The 17,022-nt window shown below is 42.0% G+C and overlaps 1 protein-coding gene across 4 annotated transcripts in view; it reads right to left on the minus strand.

The window, feature by feature from the left end:
- Positions 1 to 17,022, minus strand: part of LOC143528885 (protein diaphanous homolog 3-like) — a 285,913-nt gene that overhangs the window by 230,456 nt on the left and 38,435 nt on the right. For all 4 annotated transcript variants that reach the window (XM_077024807.1, XM_077024808.1, XM_077024806.1 and 1 more), the window contains one exon: positions 15,481 to 15,585. In XM_077024807.1, the coding sequence (XP_076880922.1) occupies positions 15,481 to 15,585 (105 nt within the window). The remainder of the gene's footprint in view (positions 1 to 15,480; positions 15,586 to 17,022) is intronic.

The following is a 17,022-nucleotide window of genomic DNA, read 5'->3' on the forward strand; positions in this document are numbered from 1 at the left end:
ATAAAAAAGACGATATACATTTTTGCCCATTAGACCAACCAGCCAACTTCAATGAAGGATTAATATGTTTATGAAGTATTTTCTGTGATAGAAGCAAACGAGTGGAAAAAGTGAAGATTCTAAAATTGTTTAAATTAAGTCCATTAAACAATTATAAAGCATAACTTTGACACAAAGCAAAAGAACAGAAAACAACGTCACACATGGCTGACTCCAAGTGTCAGGAATCGTACGCTGTAAGGAACAGAATCTCTCCGCCTTCATTATTACCGCTGCTGTGTGTTCTGGAGTGGTCAGCTGACCTGTGCCTCTGCCAGGACAATGAACTCTGTGGAACATCTGATACAGAACACCACATCCATGCTCACACCACACACTCATCGTCATGCAAAACCCTGACTCCTTAACACATTTTCCATTACCACACCTACTGTGTAATTATGAGATAAAGAATTCACCCAAAGTGCTGGAATGCAAACTGAAGAAGGTGAGTTATTTCTTCCTCGTACCGTTAAAGTAATTGGCTGGTGAGTACTGCCTTTACCCAGCAGCAGACGCACCGCTGAGGCAGGACTGCGAGAAGGCCACAGCCTGGTAACACCACCATGGAGAATTACCAGAACCGCATGACAAGCAAAGTGTGGAACGCCGGCTGAAAAAGGTGTGAGCTGCCCTAGCTGAACAGAAACGCAGCCGAACGTTGAACAAGCAGAAACTGAGGGGTCAGGCGCTCTTTTTGGCCAGCTGGAGACTAGAAAATGAAATCGAGGTGGTGGTGTCCATGGTGGTAACCGCTGAAGGCAGGCTTTGAACTAGTTAAGAAGTTGTTCGCTTCATACAACTGCAGATACACGGCACTCAAAAAGCCTTTCAGAGCGATGAGAATTCACATTTATCCTGCAATTATCTCCTACAAACCATGGGAGGTGGGTTAGCTCCAAAAATCACTCGTTTACAGCCAAGGAACATTGAGCTATTTTAACACCTTCCTTTTGAAAGTCACTCCACCAGGGAGGAAATAAACCGTCCACAATTACTCGGTACCATAAGAACAGAAGAGCGTTTTCATCAGCATCTCAGAGTAAACAGCTGCTGTGCAGTGAACGTAGTGTAACTGTGGAAAAAAGGTGCCATCTCAGGTGAAGCTCAGATTTGTTCCTTTACTGAAGGGAAACAGCTGTGTTAAAAAGAACTTCATTTATGTTCGTGTTTTCTTCTTCTTCTTTAACAAAACCTGATTTGGGAACTTGTATTATTCACAAAAGCAACAAGAGTTTAGACCTATTAGCACTTCAATCAAACACTGTCATTTAAGTCAAAGAAAGAAAGAAAAAGAGGAGTGGTGTTTTAAAGATAGATGCAGCTTGTTTGATATGACTTCTGCTTAAATAAATTAGAAGGAACTTACAAATAAATAAAAAAAACCCACAGAGAAGGATGAGGGATATAAAGCCACACTTATTAAATGCAGATTTGGCATTAGCATAGCAGCATTCGAAACCTGCAGGTGTGCACACGTTACCGAGCTCTTACATGACAGAACCGAGCACTTCCTAGATGAAGACTCTTCCAGCAAATCTGCAGCTCGCCCCTTTATCACAATGTCTAATTAGACTTCAAAACCTCGGCCTTGCTCTCGCTAATCCAGAAATGAAACACAAAAAAACATAAAATAAAAAAACCAAAACAACTTCTGGCAATCAAGAAGAGAATATCAGGAACTCTCTCTTCAGCATATGCACCTTTATCTCCAGACACGCATTCATAAACCACTCAGCTGTCCTTGATTATATATTTCCGGAACATTTTGCAGAAATCTTCAACCCTTGTGGTATTGGTGGGTGAACTAATCACACACCATGCAATCGCGTGCATAGAGTGTGATCGAAAAGGCTTCTAATCTGTCATGTTATTCATCAGTGTGTATCAACTTGAAAGCAAATACCCAATTAAGGAGGCAGGTGGACCCTGTAACTCTGGTATAACTTTTTAAAGGTGCTAATATTTCTCTAATGGTGTTACGAATCAGGAGATTAGCATTCCTTGATTATAGCATGATCCTGAATTCCACTGATCAAATTTTTTGGCACAATTAAAAGGGTACCCATACGGTTATGTTTATTTAATCAATATATCCACTAAGAAGGCAATTTTTCAGTTTACCTTATTGGGCCCCGAGCTTTGATAATTTTGTCTGCGGTTTCCATTTTCCGCAAAGAGTTTCTTGATGAAAATGATGATGATGATGAGGAAATTCGGTGAAGATGGCATTTTAGAAAACAAGACAGAACTTTCTGACACGAGTCCTGCTTGCACGTGCTCCCAAAGGCAAGCCAATGGCATGGTATAACTAGCCCACACCATGACCTGATTACCTGCATAAAGTCATTACAAAAATGGACCGTCCCAAGGGCAGGTACTAAGAAGCTCCAGAATGGAAATACCCTTGCTCACAAGGGGCACACAAGGAGACCTCTACAGTGGTAAGAAGGCCAGCACACCGCCGCATTAAAGAGTGGACCATGATGAACCTTTACAAACTACATTATGAATGGAACTCTTGCGGTTATAGCTATAGGCCAGCAGAAAAATAAGTGTGCATAAAAAGAACAGGCACAGTCTCGCAGTGTGCAGGGACAGAGGATCTCAGAAAATAAACATTTATCAAAATAAAATTCCACTCAACAGGAAATGTGTGCAAACATGCACACAAACACAGACACATATACGCACACAAATTAGAAAGTCCCAAAGACGATAAACTGGTCAACACTTTTCCCCGGGCTGTTTATAGATGCGGTTTTGATCAGCTGTTTATAAGCCTTGGACAGCTACGACAGCCAAGAACTCTATTCCTGTAAAGAAGGGATGCAACACACAGCCAAAACCCCGAGGATGTGTTTAAAAGGAAAAGCTATACAAAACAGCAGTACAGCTGATGCACAGTAGGTAGTAGTATACTGACTGTTACTTCTATTCTGGTTTGCTAAGACATGTCCTGCTTTTGAAACTCCCAAAAATAACCACCTGGCAAAGAGACTAAAAGTTAAAAAAAAAAACTTTTTCTTAAGTAGTCGTGGGGCACACAGATCCATGGAAGTTAAGGACAGTGTTGGAGCAGAGCGCGCAACCAAGCAGCGTCTGCCTGATCCAGGCTATAGGAGAACAGTGTGTCTGCACAAGGAGAGCGTCACCATGTGTGAGGCAGCGGCGGATCAAGTAACAGGGTCTCAATAATACAGACGAACAGCCCCGCTGATCTCACCCATGTTCTTCTGTGGTCACTCCATATCCCCGACTGTGTAAGTGTACCCTTTCACTCCCAAAGCAAATTAGTTTTGGGGACCTCCTTCGGTGTCGGGGTGGTGTAGGGTTTAGACAAGTAAATGCGGTTTTGATTGCTTGGTGTCGTCCAACAGCGACCCTCTAGTGTCCTGCTGGCCAAGAGAATTAAGAAGCAAACAGAATGACCCAGTGTACAGCGAAGCGCCAAGACCCGGACTCAAGTTTAGACTAATAGCACGGGCCAATCTGGCACCGTCTGGGCATGTCAGTGGACATGAGAAACGGAGTGTGGCTCCTCCCGGAGACTCCGCTGACATTTACGGCACACGAGTGCATGACGGTGCCCGGGAGGACGAGCTGGCAGCGTGGCCATGGCAGTGTGCCCCCCCCCCCACCCCCGTCTGGAACTTTGTGATTAGCAGCGGGATTGCTAGGATGACGTGCCCCAAAGAGTGTGCACATCAGCATGGGTGCGGTGGACCGAACGCTTCAGTTACACTTACAACCCGTGTTGGGGTTTGTGGGAGCTACTTTTCAAGAGCCACGGGGAGCCACGCCGCTAAGTGCAGACTCCTCAGAGTGGCACTGGAGTAAGAAACCTGCCTGGCGCGAATACTAATAATGACATTAGTACCGATACTGATATAAATACTGATACTAACACTAATGCTTATACTACAGCAGGAGTACTGTGGGCATTTTCAGCACTTAAAGACCTCAGGTCAGCCACTATTTTTTATATTCAAAGGGGGGAAAAATCTCAGGGCAGGTACAGGTGGAGTCTGTACCTTTCACAAAAGATTAAATGACCACCCTGAGGTAGGCAAGGTGAGTAATACCAGAGCAAGAAATCTTTTAGCAATTGTGTGAAACATTAGATGAAAACAGAACAAGCACAAAATATCGCCTCAAGTTTTCACAATTATACTTTTTCAGCCAGGGGAAATGATAAGAAAGGGTAGAAGTGAGCACCGTGTTTCCCCCCACCTCTCCACACTGGAAACACATCACAGTGGGATGGCAGTAATAGTTACAGTGGGGCTGATGAGTGGGCACTGGGCTTTGTTAGCTTACTGCACACAAACTCACTGCCAATTAAGTACAGGCGGAGTGAGAGTCACGGGCCCAAGCAGCGCTTCACAGTAATGCAACTAATTGGGATGTTCTTGTGGAAAAGGGGTTATAGGGAGGAAACATTGACAAAGGTTTCAAATTAAATGAATTCTCAAGCCATGCAGCAATTCTGCGACAGGCATTAAAAAGTTTTTAAGTATAAACTAGGGGCTCAGCAGGGAAAGAAAACACACACACACACACACACACACACACGTTCACACATACACAATTCTCTACTGAATTCTCTACTGAAACATGGTGTGGGGTCTCACACACAATGGCAGTAAGCCATTTAGCTAAAGGTTTATGAGATGATGAAACCCATGCCAGTGTCCCGCGCCACGACGCTCTCCCCCTCTCTTGCTCAGTTTTGACTCATGTCAAAGGTCTCCCCAGCAACAGAGAAACAAATAGCCAAGCTAAAAAACTGCAGGACTACTTTGACTACTCAAGTCGTGCTCGCTTTGTTGTACAGTACAAATGAAGCTCCGTTTATGTAGCTCCTTTCTCAGAACCAGCTGTTTTACAACGAACTCACAGCTTTTACATCCAGTCAACACAGCCAGTAGTGCACTGTGTACTCTCAACCAGAAACCACAGCCCCCTGTGGGAGATGCTAGCAGCACCAACTAGCTGAGATGCTAGCATCAAAGGAGCAATTAGTCATTTTTACCACAAAAAAGTAGTCATCGATATTTATGAAAGTGATTTATTGTTTTTACTTGCTTTGAAGTGCTTAAAATAATGAGTTTATATTCTGTAGAGCGGCTCCCCCGCATGGAGGCAGCCATGTTTGAAACAGATCTAGTACTGAATCTCTAAAACATCCAGGCCACTTGGTGTCAGTATAATGGCTGTTTGATAACGTCAACAAGAATCGTTGGGAAAATGTATGTATTGCTCCTTCAAACGAGCATGCAGAATCTACCTAGAAGGCATTTGCTGCTGCCTGATAGTAATACCACACATAAAAAAAAAACAAAAACAATAAACCAGGCTGTCAGGGAAATATTAAAACCTGCAGTGGTGTGAGTGAGAGAACAGCGGTGTGGGAGAGGCGGGAGTCTCGGAGGCAGTGCGCTGTGGTCCGAGCTTGCAGACCATCACTCACGCAGGTGTTTCCAAGGCCCACCGTATCCATCTTCATCAGCGACCGCCGCACTGGTGCAGGAGCCATGCGGCCTGCCAGCCTCCTCACAGATGGGAGGTTTAAATCACACCGCCGACTTCTCATCAGTTTGTTTCCATGAGCATTTGCTGTTGGCTTTGGTGTTTGACAATAAAGCTGAGAATTCAGCTGACCAATTGTCAGATCTGGCCATTTTTCATTACGTTTGCTAACGCACAAGCAATACATTTTTTTTTTTTTTTTTTTTTTGGGGGGGGGGGGGGGGGGTGTTTTTTCAGTTTTCCTCGCCTGTATGGGACCAGAGTTGACTCGCCTCTCTGCATCTACAACTAGTATTGAGAAGCTCAGGTCTAGTTATCATCAGTGCAGAAGTGAAGGGTAAAGTCTCAAACGCATGCTCATGCCTAAAAGCTTCTCTTCTCAGTATTAGCTGTCACTTGTTCACACAGAAGAGTGTGATCTCAGCTAGACTGTATGGGCATGAACGCCCTGGGCAGCAAGCCGGATTTCACACACCTGGGTTTGTTTCAGGTATCAGACAGACGTATCACCATCATATACCGTGGCGAGTTCCAGGTATCGGATAAATGCATCACCGTTACACACAGTAATGAGTTTGATCTTAAATATGCCCTTCACCAGGCTCAACTAGACGCAACACAAAAAACCAAATCAGTAAACCTAGCAGGCAACAGAACAGAGTGAATAAAGCAGTTAAACACTTTATGTGTTCTATAACTCATATCTTCTGCGAACAGTGCTGAAAAGCATGTGGACGAAAAACTGTGGAAACTAAATTAATACATAAAACACACACGCACACGCGCACACATGCACACACACAGACAGACACACACACACACACACACGGGTCTAATTCAGGTTAGGGTTAGGGGCAGAAGAGAAGTCCAACGGGCCAATTAACTGGTTAATTAAAGAGGTGTCATCTTTGTCGGTGCCCAACGCAAACGCGTGGCTGTGTATGTAACCTGTGGAAGAGCGCATGGATTTACTGTTTCTTCTTGTCTGGCTGCAGACGACTCTCAGTGTGACTGATTAATGTGGGGACTAACGTTAGAAGAGACCTTGATGCACAGATCCCCTCAACCTGCTTGTTGACATTTCATCAGTCTTGGGGAACGCACACACACATCCACACACTGATATACACACAGCGACAGGCATACTCACAACACCTGCTTTTAAGCTTAAAATAAAGTTGATTCTTTTAACTCTCTTCAAGGATACTCAAACAGTGAGATCACTTTCATCAAGAAAGAAAAAATTATCTCCAACGCATAATACAGTCTGGAAACAAGCCCAATCAATACAATTTACTTCTGCAATCTCATGATAATTCCAAACAAGAGCATCAGCAAATGAAAACAGGACACAAGTCCCCTGCTAACCTCTCCTTGGAGATCATCTCGACGTGCAGTAAATGTAGCATTAAATGACCAAAGTGACCTAACTTGAGGATTTCCAGTTTCTGAAGAAAGTAATGGAAAGGTCTTGATTAGAAGATTAATCAGACAGGTAACGCCATTTGTGTTGGAGCTCCCACACACAAGGCTACCTTCAGAGTAACAGTGGGTGACTAGCAAAGGCTGAAACACAATGGTTTTCTATTTATCTTTAACAAAACCTGAACCATGAGAAAGCTCAAAGCAAAAGAAATTCTTTTCAGACTCAATCATCACCAAGGTCAAGATTTTGCTTTCACATGAAAATCACTGAAGGGGAGAAGAAAAACTGCTTTGAAACTGACCTTCACCACGAAGACTAACCTCACATATACACACGCATCTTCTGGAGGTAAGATTTTGTCTGAATCAATTGTGTAACAAATTGAAGGTTGGTAAGCCTATTCATACATTTGTTGGCATTTTCTGAATCTATTGTTTGTATGACTAACCCACATGACCAAGATAAAAGGAAGAAAAAGGTTTAAAAATATTCATCATCAAAATGTTTCTCTAAATGATCCAGTTTCAGCAAGAGGTCAGGGCTAATATTCTCACTTAACCTATTTAATATGACAATTACATTATGCAAAAGGGAAATATATTCCTAGTGTTCCACTAAAGGCTGTTGTTAGAAACAGAAAGACGGTACTCGATTAGACTGCTTGGTTAGTCTGTATTGGGGTCAAGGAGAAGAGAGGAAGGTGTTCTAGAAATGCCTGTAATGATATCCTAATATCAAATGCATAATGAATAGCAAGACCACTGTTCACTGAACTCCAGGTTTCTGAAGGTTCTTGGCAGGGGAATTCTACTCCTCACTCTCACATGTTGTGGCAGTTAGCAGCTATGTTGTTAAAGTTGTGGTAGTTAGCAGCTATGCTGTTAAAGTTGTGGTAGTTGCAGCTATGTTGTTAAAGTTGTGGCAGTTAGCAGCTATGTTGTTAAAGTTGTGGCAGTTAGCAGCTATGTTGTTAAAGTTGTGGTAGTTGCAGCTATGTTGTTAAAGTTGTGGTAGTTGCAGCTATGTTGTTAAAGTTGTGGTAGTTGCAGCTATGTTGTTAAAGTTGTGGTAGTTAGCAGCTATGTTGTTAACGCTGTGGTAGTTAGCAGCTATGTTGTTAACGCTGTGGTAGTTGCAGCTATGTTGTTAACGCTGTGGTAGTTAGCAGCTATGTTGTTAACGCTGTGGTAGTTAGCAGCTATGTTGTTAAAGTTGTGGTAGTTGCAGCTATGTTGTTAAAGTTGTGGTAGTTGCAGCTATGTTGTTAAAGTTGTGGTAGTTGCAGCTATGTTGTTAAAGTTGTGGTAGTTGCAGCTATGTTGTTAAAGTTGTGGTAGTTAGCAGCTATGTTGTTAACGCTGTGGTAGTTGCAGCTATGTTGTTAAAGTTGTGGTAGTTAGCAGCTATGTTGTTAACGCTGTGGTAGTTAGCAGCTATGTTGTTAAAGTTGTGGTAGTTGCAGCTATGTTGTTAAAGTTGTGGTAGTTAGCAGCTATGTTGTTAAAGTTGTGGTAGTTGCAGCTATGTTGTTAAAGTTGTGGTAGTTGCAGCTATGTTGTTAAAGTTGTGGTAGTTGCAGCTATGTTGTTAAAGTTGTGGTAGTTAGCAGCTATGTTGTTAAAGTTGTGGTAGTTGCAGCTATGTTGTTAAAGTTGTGGTAGTTAGCAGCTATGTTGTTAAAGTTGTGGTAGTTGCAGCTATGTTGTTAAAGTTGTGGTAGTTAGCAGCTATGTTGTTAACGCTGTGGTAGTTGCAGCTATGTTGTTAACGCTGTGGTAGTTAGCAGCTATGTTGTTAAAGTTGTGGTAGTTGCAGCTATGTTGTTAAAGTTGTGGTAGTTAGCAGCTATGTTGTTAACGCTGTGGTAGTTGCAGCTATGTTGTTAACGTGGTAGTTAGCAGCTATATTGTTAACGTTGTGGTAGTTAGCAGCTATGTTGTTAACGCTGTGGTAGTTGCAGCTATGTTGTTAACGTGGTAGTTAGCAGCTATATTGTTAACGTTGTGGTAGTTAGCAGCTATGTTGATGTTGTGGTAGTTGCAGCTTTGTTGTTAATATTCCCAGGTGGTAATCAGTGTGTGATTAACATGCATCTTTGAGGATACATAAAATCCCCTGTGTAAGGCTACATAGAATCCTGCTATAATGCAGCTGTTAATCGGAGAGCTAGTGCTCAGGTATGAAAGAAAACAAGACAGCAAACTATATTTACCTATTCCCTCATTGCCCAGTTAAAAGCATGGAATTATATTTTGACCGATACGTCAGTCATTCAGAAAGACAGACATACAAGATTGATTGGATCATGCATGATTCTGTCCCACTGTATATGTCCAATATTAACATTTAACCTCACGGCTGATTAACTCAATTAAAAGCAGAAAATGCATCAACATATTCTGTCACATAACCAAAACTCAGTCTCTTGTAAAAGCAGGTAAGGCTTCCTAATAGCCACATGCTGTTGGTAATCAGTGGATCAGTTTCAGTCTGAGGGTGTCTTGACTGGCTCTGTGCACATGCAGTCTGTGACTGCTCATTAGACATACTGATCAGTCCATGGTGAGTCAACTTCTCCCATTATCACAAATTACCATTGTGCTCCTGAACACCGATTTCTACATTAACTCTGTGTCATCACACTGCATGGAGAGGTATACATGTAGGTATACATGCAGGTATACATGCAGCGCTGATGTTTTGTTTACCGATATTAAGCTCTGAGATTATGTAATGCAGTCATCAGCTCCCCACAACAAAGAGTTGGTTATTTTGTTCAAAAATGGAGCTCCATGCTACTCCTGAACCATTTGAAGCCCACGTGTAGTGAACTAAGAGTGGCAAGAAAAACAAAACACATTGATGCAGTGAAAACTGCACCCAATACAAAGTGAAACTACAGGATTCGTGCCCAGGCTCCATAATAGTAAGGGCAGCGTGAATGTGAGCTTTATGAACAGAGGGAAGAAAGCCATGCCAGAATCTATAGTTTCAATTATCCAGCCTAGATGGGGGAGCAGATTCAACAGGAAGAGCTTCACTGAGAGGCTATTACTCGTAGAGAACACAGACATGGGGTAAACAACTGGGCCTGAATGTCAAAAGGAAAGAGATGGAGAGAGCTCGAGACGGAGACACAGCAAGAGGAGAGGGAGAAGAGGGAGGAGAGGGAGAAGCCTTCCAAATTCAAAGTAGGGTGCATCCATCAGTTGATCGAGATGGGGAAAGGAGACATTTCTGGAGTATGAAGAAAATATTTACGATGTACCTGTGAGCCAAAAAACTCCATTGTTTGTGGGTTTAATTTTTTGTGTGAAAGGATTTTTAAAAATACATTTTCTCTGGGCAATTCTTTTCTAAATGACCTCAAATGTTACAATGAAAACATTTTCAACCTGTTTATTTGCAGGAAGCATCGTATTTAAAATGAACATTTTAAAACTACCATATCATTGATCACTGGATGGACATTTATTAGAATTGAGGAAATGCATTAAAAAGAATTCTTATAAATATTCTACTACTAATCAAAGGCCTTAACTCTTAATAGACCAAGAATAGTTTTTTAAAAGGTTAGTCCTTCAGGGTAAGTGAAATCAATGCAACTGTTGATTTATTTGTTTGAAAAAACAGAAAAATGTTAGACACCACCAATTTTAGACCTTTCTTTCCAAAACGTTGATTTTTATCATCATGGCTGGCCAGGGTCTACGTGACCAGCACTTAAAAAGCATAGAGAAAGAGGAAAAGAATTGAAGGAAGGAAGGAAAAAAATAAATAAAAAACAAGTACCAGGCACTCCAGATAGCGCTCACATAAATTGAATCATCCAAAAATCTCCAAGCACTCCACAATAATTAAATTCCCAGAGGAGAGAAGGGAGCAGGAGCATAATTAAACTCTCTCAGTCTTGTTTCTCCACTGTCTTTTGCAGGCACATGAGAACACATGAGCAACTGATGGTAGGATTAGATTGGAGAATTAATTTCTCTTGGAAAAAAAAAGCCCCGTTTTGATCCACCCCTCCATGCTCTGCATGTAGATTTTCTGCTCAGTGGAGTTCTGTCTTGCAGAGTCGAAACTGCCAGATTCGTTTTACATGCAAGATTAAAACTCACAGATGCTGATCAGTCTGTTCCTCCAGCACGTGGGGACTTCACTGATCAGGAAAATTGTGCCCCGAATTGACCTGATCTCTTCTGTTAAAACAGAATCTCAACGCAGTCCATACAATTGTCGAGAGGCATATGACAGTGCCCCAAGCTCACACTGGACCAGGACAAGCAGCAGTAACTTGATGCACCAACAGAAAGCATTACCCTCTCACACACACCCATAAACCATTACCCTAGCGCACACACAAAACATTACCCTAACACACACACAACATTACCCTAACACACACACAACATTACCCTAACACACACACAACATTACCCTAACACACACACACACACACACACACACACACACACACACACACACACTACCCTAACACACACAAAACATTACCCTAGCACACACCCACAAAACATTACCCTAGCACACACCCACAAAACATTACCCTAGCACACACCCACAAAACATTACCCTAACACACTCAGACGGCACACACTATTGTCAAAGGCAGTGGTCATTGCCACTGAATTTGAACATTCAGCTAAGCAGATGTGAGGGAGGCCTTCAGGCCTTCACAATAATTAGGACAAGACAGATTATTCACCTGCTGATACTGAACTAGTTTCATGCCATTCAGCCGAGACAAGACTTGGCAAACAGCAGAACTGCAGCTCTGCTAAGCCACCAACAACCTGCAGCAGGACAGACTCCTGGAGGACATCTGGCTATAGAACTTTGATTAGAGCCAAAAGTCATACCTTGACATGGAACCTTTGAACTTCAATCAGAAAAGTCCAGTTTTAAAAGAAACAACCATGAAAAATGAGACGTGTGTAGAAAAGAGGCTAACAAGTTTAAAAGAAATTAAGATTGTTATGTATTAATCTGTAATCAGAGCATGAACTCAACTTTGAAAGTATGATTCAAATTTCTTACTTTTAGTTTAGTTAGACTTAGTCGACCAAAGGGAAAAACTGACGAATCAGATTCAACTATGAAAATCCTTAGTTGCATACACCTCTAATATATATATATATATATATATATATATATATATATATATATATATATATATATATATATATATATATATATATATATATATATTAGTGGTGGGCCGTTATCGGCGTTATCGGGCGATATAAAAAAATATCGCTGTTAATCTATTCTTAAAGTTGGGTTGGGAATTGGGTCAAAATAGGTAAGCAAACTGATGACATTCACCTTGATAGTTTAGCTCGGTTGTATTCCTAACCAAATTGCACAGTAGGGGCGAGAATGAGTTTTCAAACCTGTGAATTACCACCCACAACAAATCGCACGTGTGCTTACATGGATGCAGCCACGAAGCCGCCAGGTTTGCTTCATGGAAAATTCATTTTTAAGAAGCTTCCTAATGGAGACATTGACAAGACTAAAGTTGTTTGCACCTTATGCAAGGCGGAATCAGTTTATTGTAGGAGTTTTACCAGTCTGAAGTACCATTTAAACACAAAGCACCCGTTTGCTAATGCTGATGACGCTGGGTCAAGCACTGAGTCGCCGTCGCCGAAAACAGGTTAAATGTACTAAATGTTGGCTTACATTTCAAATCTCATGTTTAGCTGAATAAACATGTTATCAACCCCTTTTAATGTACAGTATGTAGGCTTACAAATTCATGTTTGACTGAATATGCCCTCTTAAAGTATGTAGGCATACAGTACTATTTTCATGTTGAACTGAATAAACCATTGAACACGAGTACATTTTATTGATATTATTTTATTGACTATTGGCATGTTTTTTTTTCTTCAAGTATCAAAGTAGAACAGCTTTCTCAAGCAGTCATTGATGCATTTTGGAAACAGGAGATGAGCCCCTGGTCTAATGCACCCTCTGTATTAAGAAACCCTATCTCAAAAACTGACTTTTAGTCATTACTTGGGTAGCATGCGTATTCTGAATGAGCCATTTTAATCTAGATTAATTTCAAGATTTCAGTGAGATTAATCTAGATTAAAAAAATTAATCTATGCCCACCCCTAAATTATATATATAAGCAGAGCAGACTACAAGAAGACATCTGCCTACAGAACACACACACGCACGCACGTGTGCACACACACACTCGCACAAACCTATACCTGGTGATCTTTCTTGATAGTCTATCCAATTCTTGGGTAGGTAGGAGAAGCATAAGTGTTAATAACACTTACAATTTTCCAGTAGCATGGATCACAAACATGACCGTTCTTAAGATCCATCAGAGCAAAGCACGTGGTTGTGATTCTCTCTGGCAGGATAGCCTAGTCTTGTGTCCCTCTTGAATCAGCCCGGCACTTTAGACACACACTCCAATGTCACTCCACCAACTACTCCAGGTACTTCAGATACCTTTTATTCAACACTCAGACAATTTTGCATTTTATATCTCAAACGCTTTGTTTTAGAGTTGCGTCAGCTGAAACTATAAATTCATTAGCCCATGATGTGCACAAGAATATTTTTGGATGTGGGTGAAGAAAGCTAAATTTAGGTGAAGATGTAAGATACCAGTTAAACCTCAATATTATGGTATTCAATACTTCCAGGGTCTAATCTGCTTGCCTTTCTATGCCTATTTTAAACTATACTTCAATTTGAATTTTTTCACCTTACCTGACCTCTAGTGCCACAAGAAATAAAGGCAGTGCAGGACATATGAGGATATGTAAAATCCACCTGTCAAAACCTCAGATGCTCATAAGCACTTAGTGCTCCCACACCTCCGAATCAGCCTGGAACAAAAGAACTCTCCTAAAATAGCACTAGTTATCAAAGATAAGTACAGTCTTTAGCCTGTCAGTGTCCTCATACGAGAGCACTGTAGTTAGATATTTATATCATAGTACACCCACAAGTAGTAGAAACAGTTATATATAAGACACACAGACAGACCCCCCCTCCCCCCTCCAAGAAAAAGTAAATCCCTGAAACCTCTTTTCAGTGTGGCTCATTACAGATTGCCAAAGTTATTTCTTAACCCATTATCTGGCAGGTGCCTTTGATACTTTAGCCATCAGCAACATCAAAGCGCCAGCTCACTCGCCCAGGAAGACGCTTGGAACAATAGAGTGAAAGCATCCACACCCAGGACCCAGGACGGCAGGACACTAGCCCAGTTTAGCCCAAGGGATTGTGGCAAAAACAAAAAGACACAGTAAAGCCAAATAGATATTCCTCCACACATGTTTAGGAGTTGAACTTCAAAAGAAACACAGCGTTCTGAAACAAATATGCTGGACATATGACAAATGAATGTGTGATCCTTCCATTTTGTTCAATATTATAGGAGTCCATTTTGTTCAATATTATATGTTTGTGAGCTAACCACAACTTGTGTGTGAAAGGTTGTGTTTATAACATCCTTTAAGCTGTTGTTTCTGTAAAACCCTGAGGAAGTGAAAACTGGATTATATCCGGCTGGACAGTTATGACCACAAGGGGAGAAAACTGGGCAATCAAAATGTCCTTCAGAAATGTATTGTTATTTCTAATTTTCTTGATTTTAGTGTTATCACGTTTATTTCATCCTGAGATTTATCACGTTTATTTCATTCTTCAGGCCATCAGACTGGTGAAATCCAATATCTAACTACTGCAGCCAATCCAACCTCTCCTAAACAGCTCAGATACGTGAGGGAAATGCTGAATATTCTGTGTAAAGATAAAAGAGAAGGTTGAACTGCTGGACGTCTGAGCTGTTATGGTTAATGGACGTGTGTGAGGGTCAGTGTGCGGGAGTCTGGTCTCTCAGGAGCACGCCAGCATTAGACCAAACTAGAAATAAACATCTTTAACTGGAAATCAAACGCATTCTGAAACTCATCTCACATGGAAAGAGTTAAGAGTTACAATCGATTTCACATTTGTAAAATAAATAAACAGATAAAGTGACTGACTCTTAATGACCATCATCGTGTGTGAGTGTGTGATGTATTATATGTCACTGGAAAAACATTTAATTGTATTTTGATTGTGTTTGTGATTTTGTGTCATTTATGTGATTGTGTGTGTGTGTGTGTGTGTGTGTGTGTGTGTGTGTGTATGTGTGTACACGTGCCTATGATTGTGCGTGTGTATACACATGCCTATGATTGTGTGTGTACACGTGCCTATGATTGTGTGTATGTGTATACATGTGCCTGTGATTGTGTGTGTGTGTGTGTGTGTGTGTGTGTGTGTGTGTGTACACATGCCTGTAATTGTGTGTGTGTGTACACATGTGCCTGTGCCTCTGTGTGTGTATGCCTGTGTGTGTGTACACATGTGCCTATGATTGTGCGTGTGTGTGTACATGTGCCTGTGATTGTGTACTTGTGAGAGTGTAATCATGCACTTACAGTTTTAGCAGCAGTAATAACGTACTGAAGCACCATCTCCCTCTTCGTGCCCAGGTCCTTCTCTCTGAGTGGAGCTCTCTTGTCTTCGTTTAAATTCATATCCTCCTGCAAATGAAAGAGTGAGGGATTGAGAAGGGTACAATACAATGTACAACTCTTGAAAATCTGCTGCAAATGCCCAGAGTGAATATTTATTATTAAGATATAAAATCAAATCTGAGAAACAGCAGTTGGTGATTAAAGACCCACAAAACAAGAAGCAAAATGTCCGTCTGGTGATCATTTGTATGGCTGTCAGCAGAATTAATTAAACCTGTGAGTTATGTCGTAAATATCTAATCACACCAAACTGTCTTTTTCTTTCAAGATTAGCATATGAGCTGAAACAGAAGGAAATTGCAGGAGTTTGAGCTGCCTTCCTAAATTCCCCAGGAAGATGCCAGATCGAAATCTGCCAAGATATGAAGATGAAAGCACAAATGAAAACAAACGACAGCAGAAAGCAACGAGACACAGTGAACGCCCATCAGAGCGGGGGTCACCCAGCCCCACACCCTGACCCACACTCTGACCCACACCCTGACCCACACCCTGACCCACACCCTGACCCACACCCTGACCCACACCCTGACCCACACCCTGACCCACACTCTGACCCACACTCTGACCCACACCCAGCCCCACACCCTGACCCACACCAGCCCCACACCCTGACCTACACCAGCCCCACACCCTGACCCACACCGCTCCACACTCTGGCCCACTCGCCGGCCCACACCCTGACCCACACCCTGACCCACACCAGCCCCACACCCTGACCCACACCAGCCCCACACCCTGACCCACACCAGACCCACACCAGCCCCACACCCTGACCCACACCAGCCCCACACCCTGACCCACACCAGCCCCACACCCTGACCCACACCGCTCCACACTCTGGCCCACTCGCCGGCCCACTTGCCGGCCCACACCCTGGCCCACGCCAGCCCTACAACCTGGCCCACATGAGCCCTACACCCTGGCCCACACCAGCTCTACACCCTGGCCCACACCCTACATACAACAAATCAATAAAAACAATACCACGGATCAATGAACACGATACCACAGATCAATCAACACGGTACCACGGATCGATAAACACAGACCACTGAGCCAAGCAACACAACGATATACAAAACTTGCTAAAAATAGTTAACAACAGATTACACATCACATCCCACAAAGATGAATTAAAATGCCAAAATTAACATTCTTCACTAGCTTCAATATCAGCAGTTTTTTTTCTATTATAGTTGAATTTTAATCCCTAACACACATTTACATGAGTAACAGGGCCAATATATTCCATATGGGGACCCAGAGACTGATACACACAGGCAGACATGGTCTCCAACCATTTTCAGCAGATAGGACTAAATTGAAACCACATAAAACCATATACACAAACCACAGAACATGGAGCTGAACATTAGCATTGGGGGAAAATGTCAATTTAGACACAATTACTGTCTCAAAAAAAAAATTAAAGTAATAAAG

This window comes from Brachyhypopomus gauderio, chromosome 12 (genome assembly GCF_052324685.1).
Source record: "Brachyhypopomus gauderio isolate BG-103 chromosome 12, BGAUD_0.2, whole genome shotgun sequence".
NCBI lineage: Eukaryota > Metazoa > Chordata > Actinopteri > Gymnotiformes > Hypopomidae > Brachyhypopomus > Brachyhypopomus gauderio.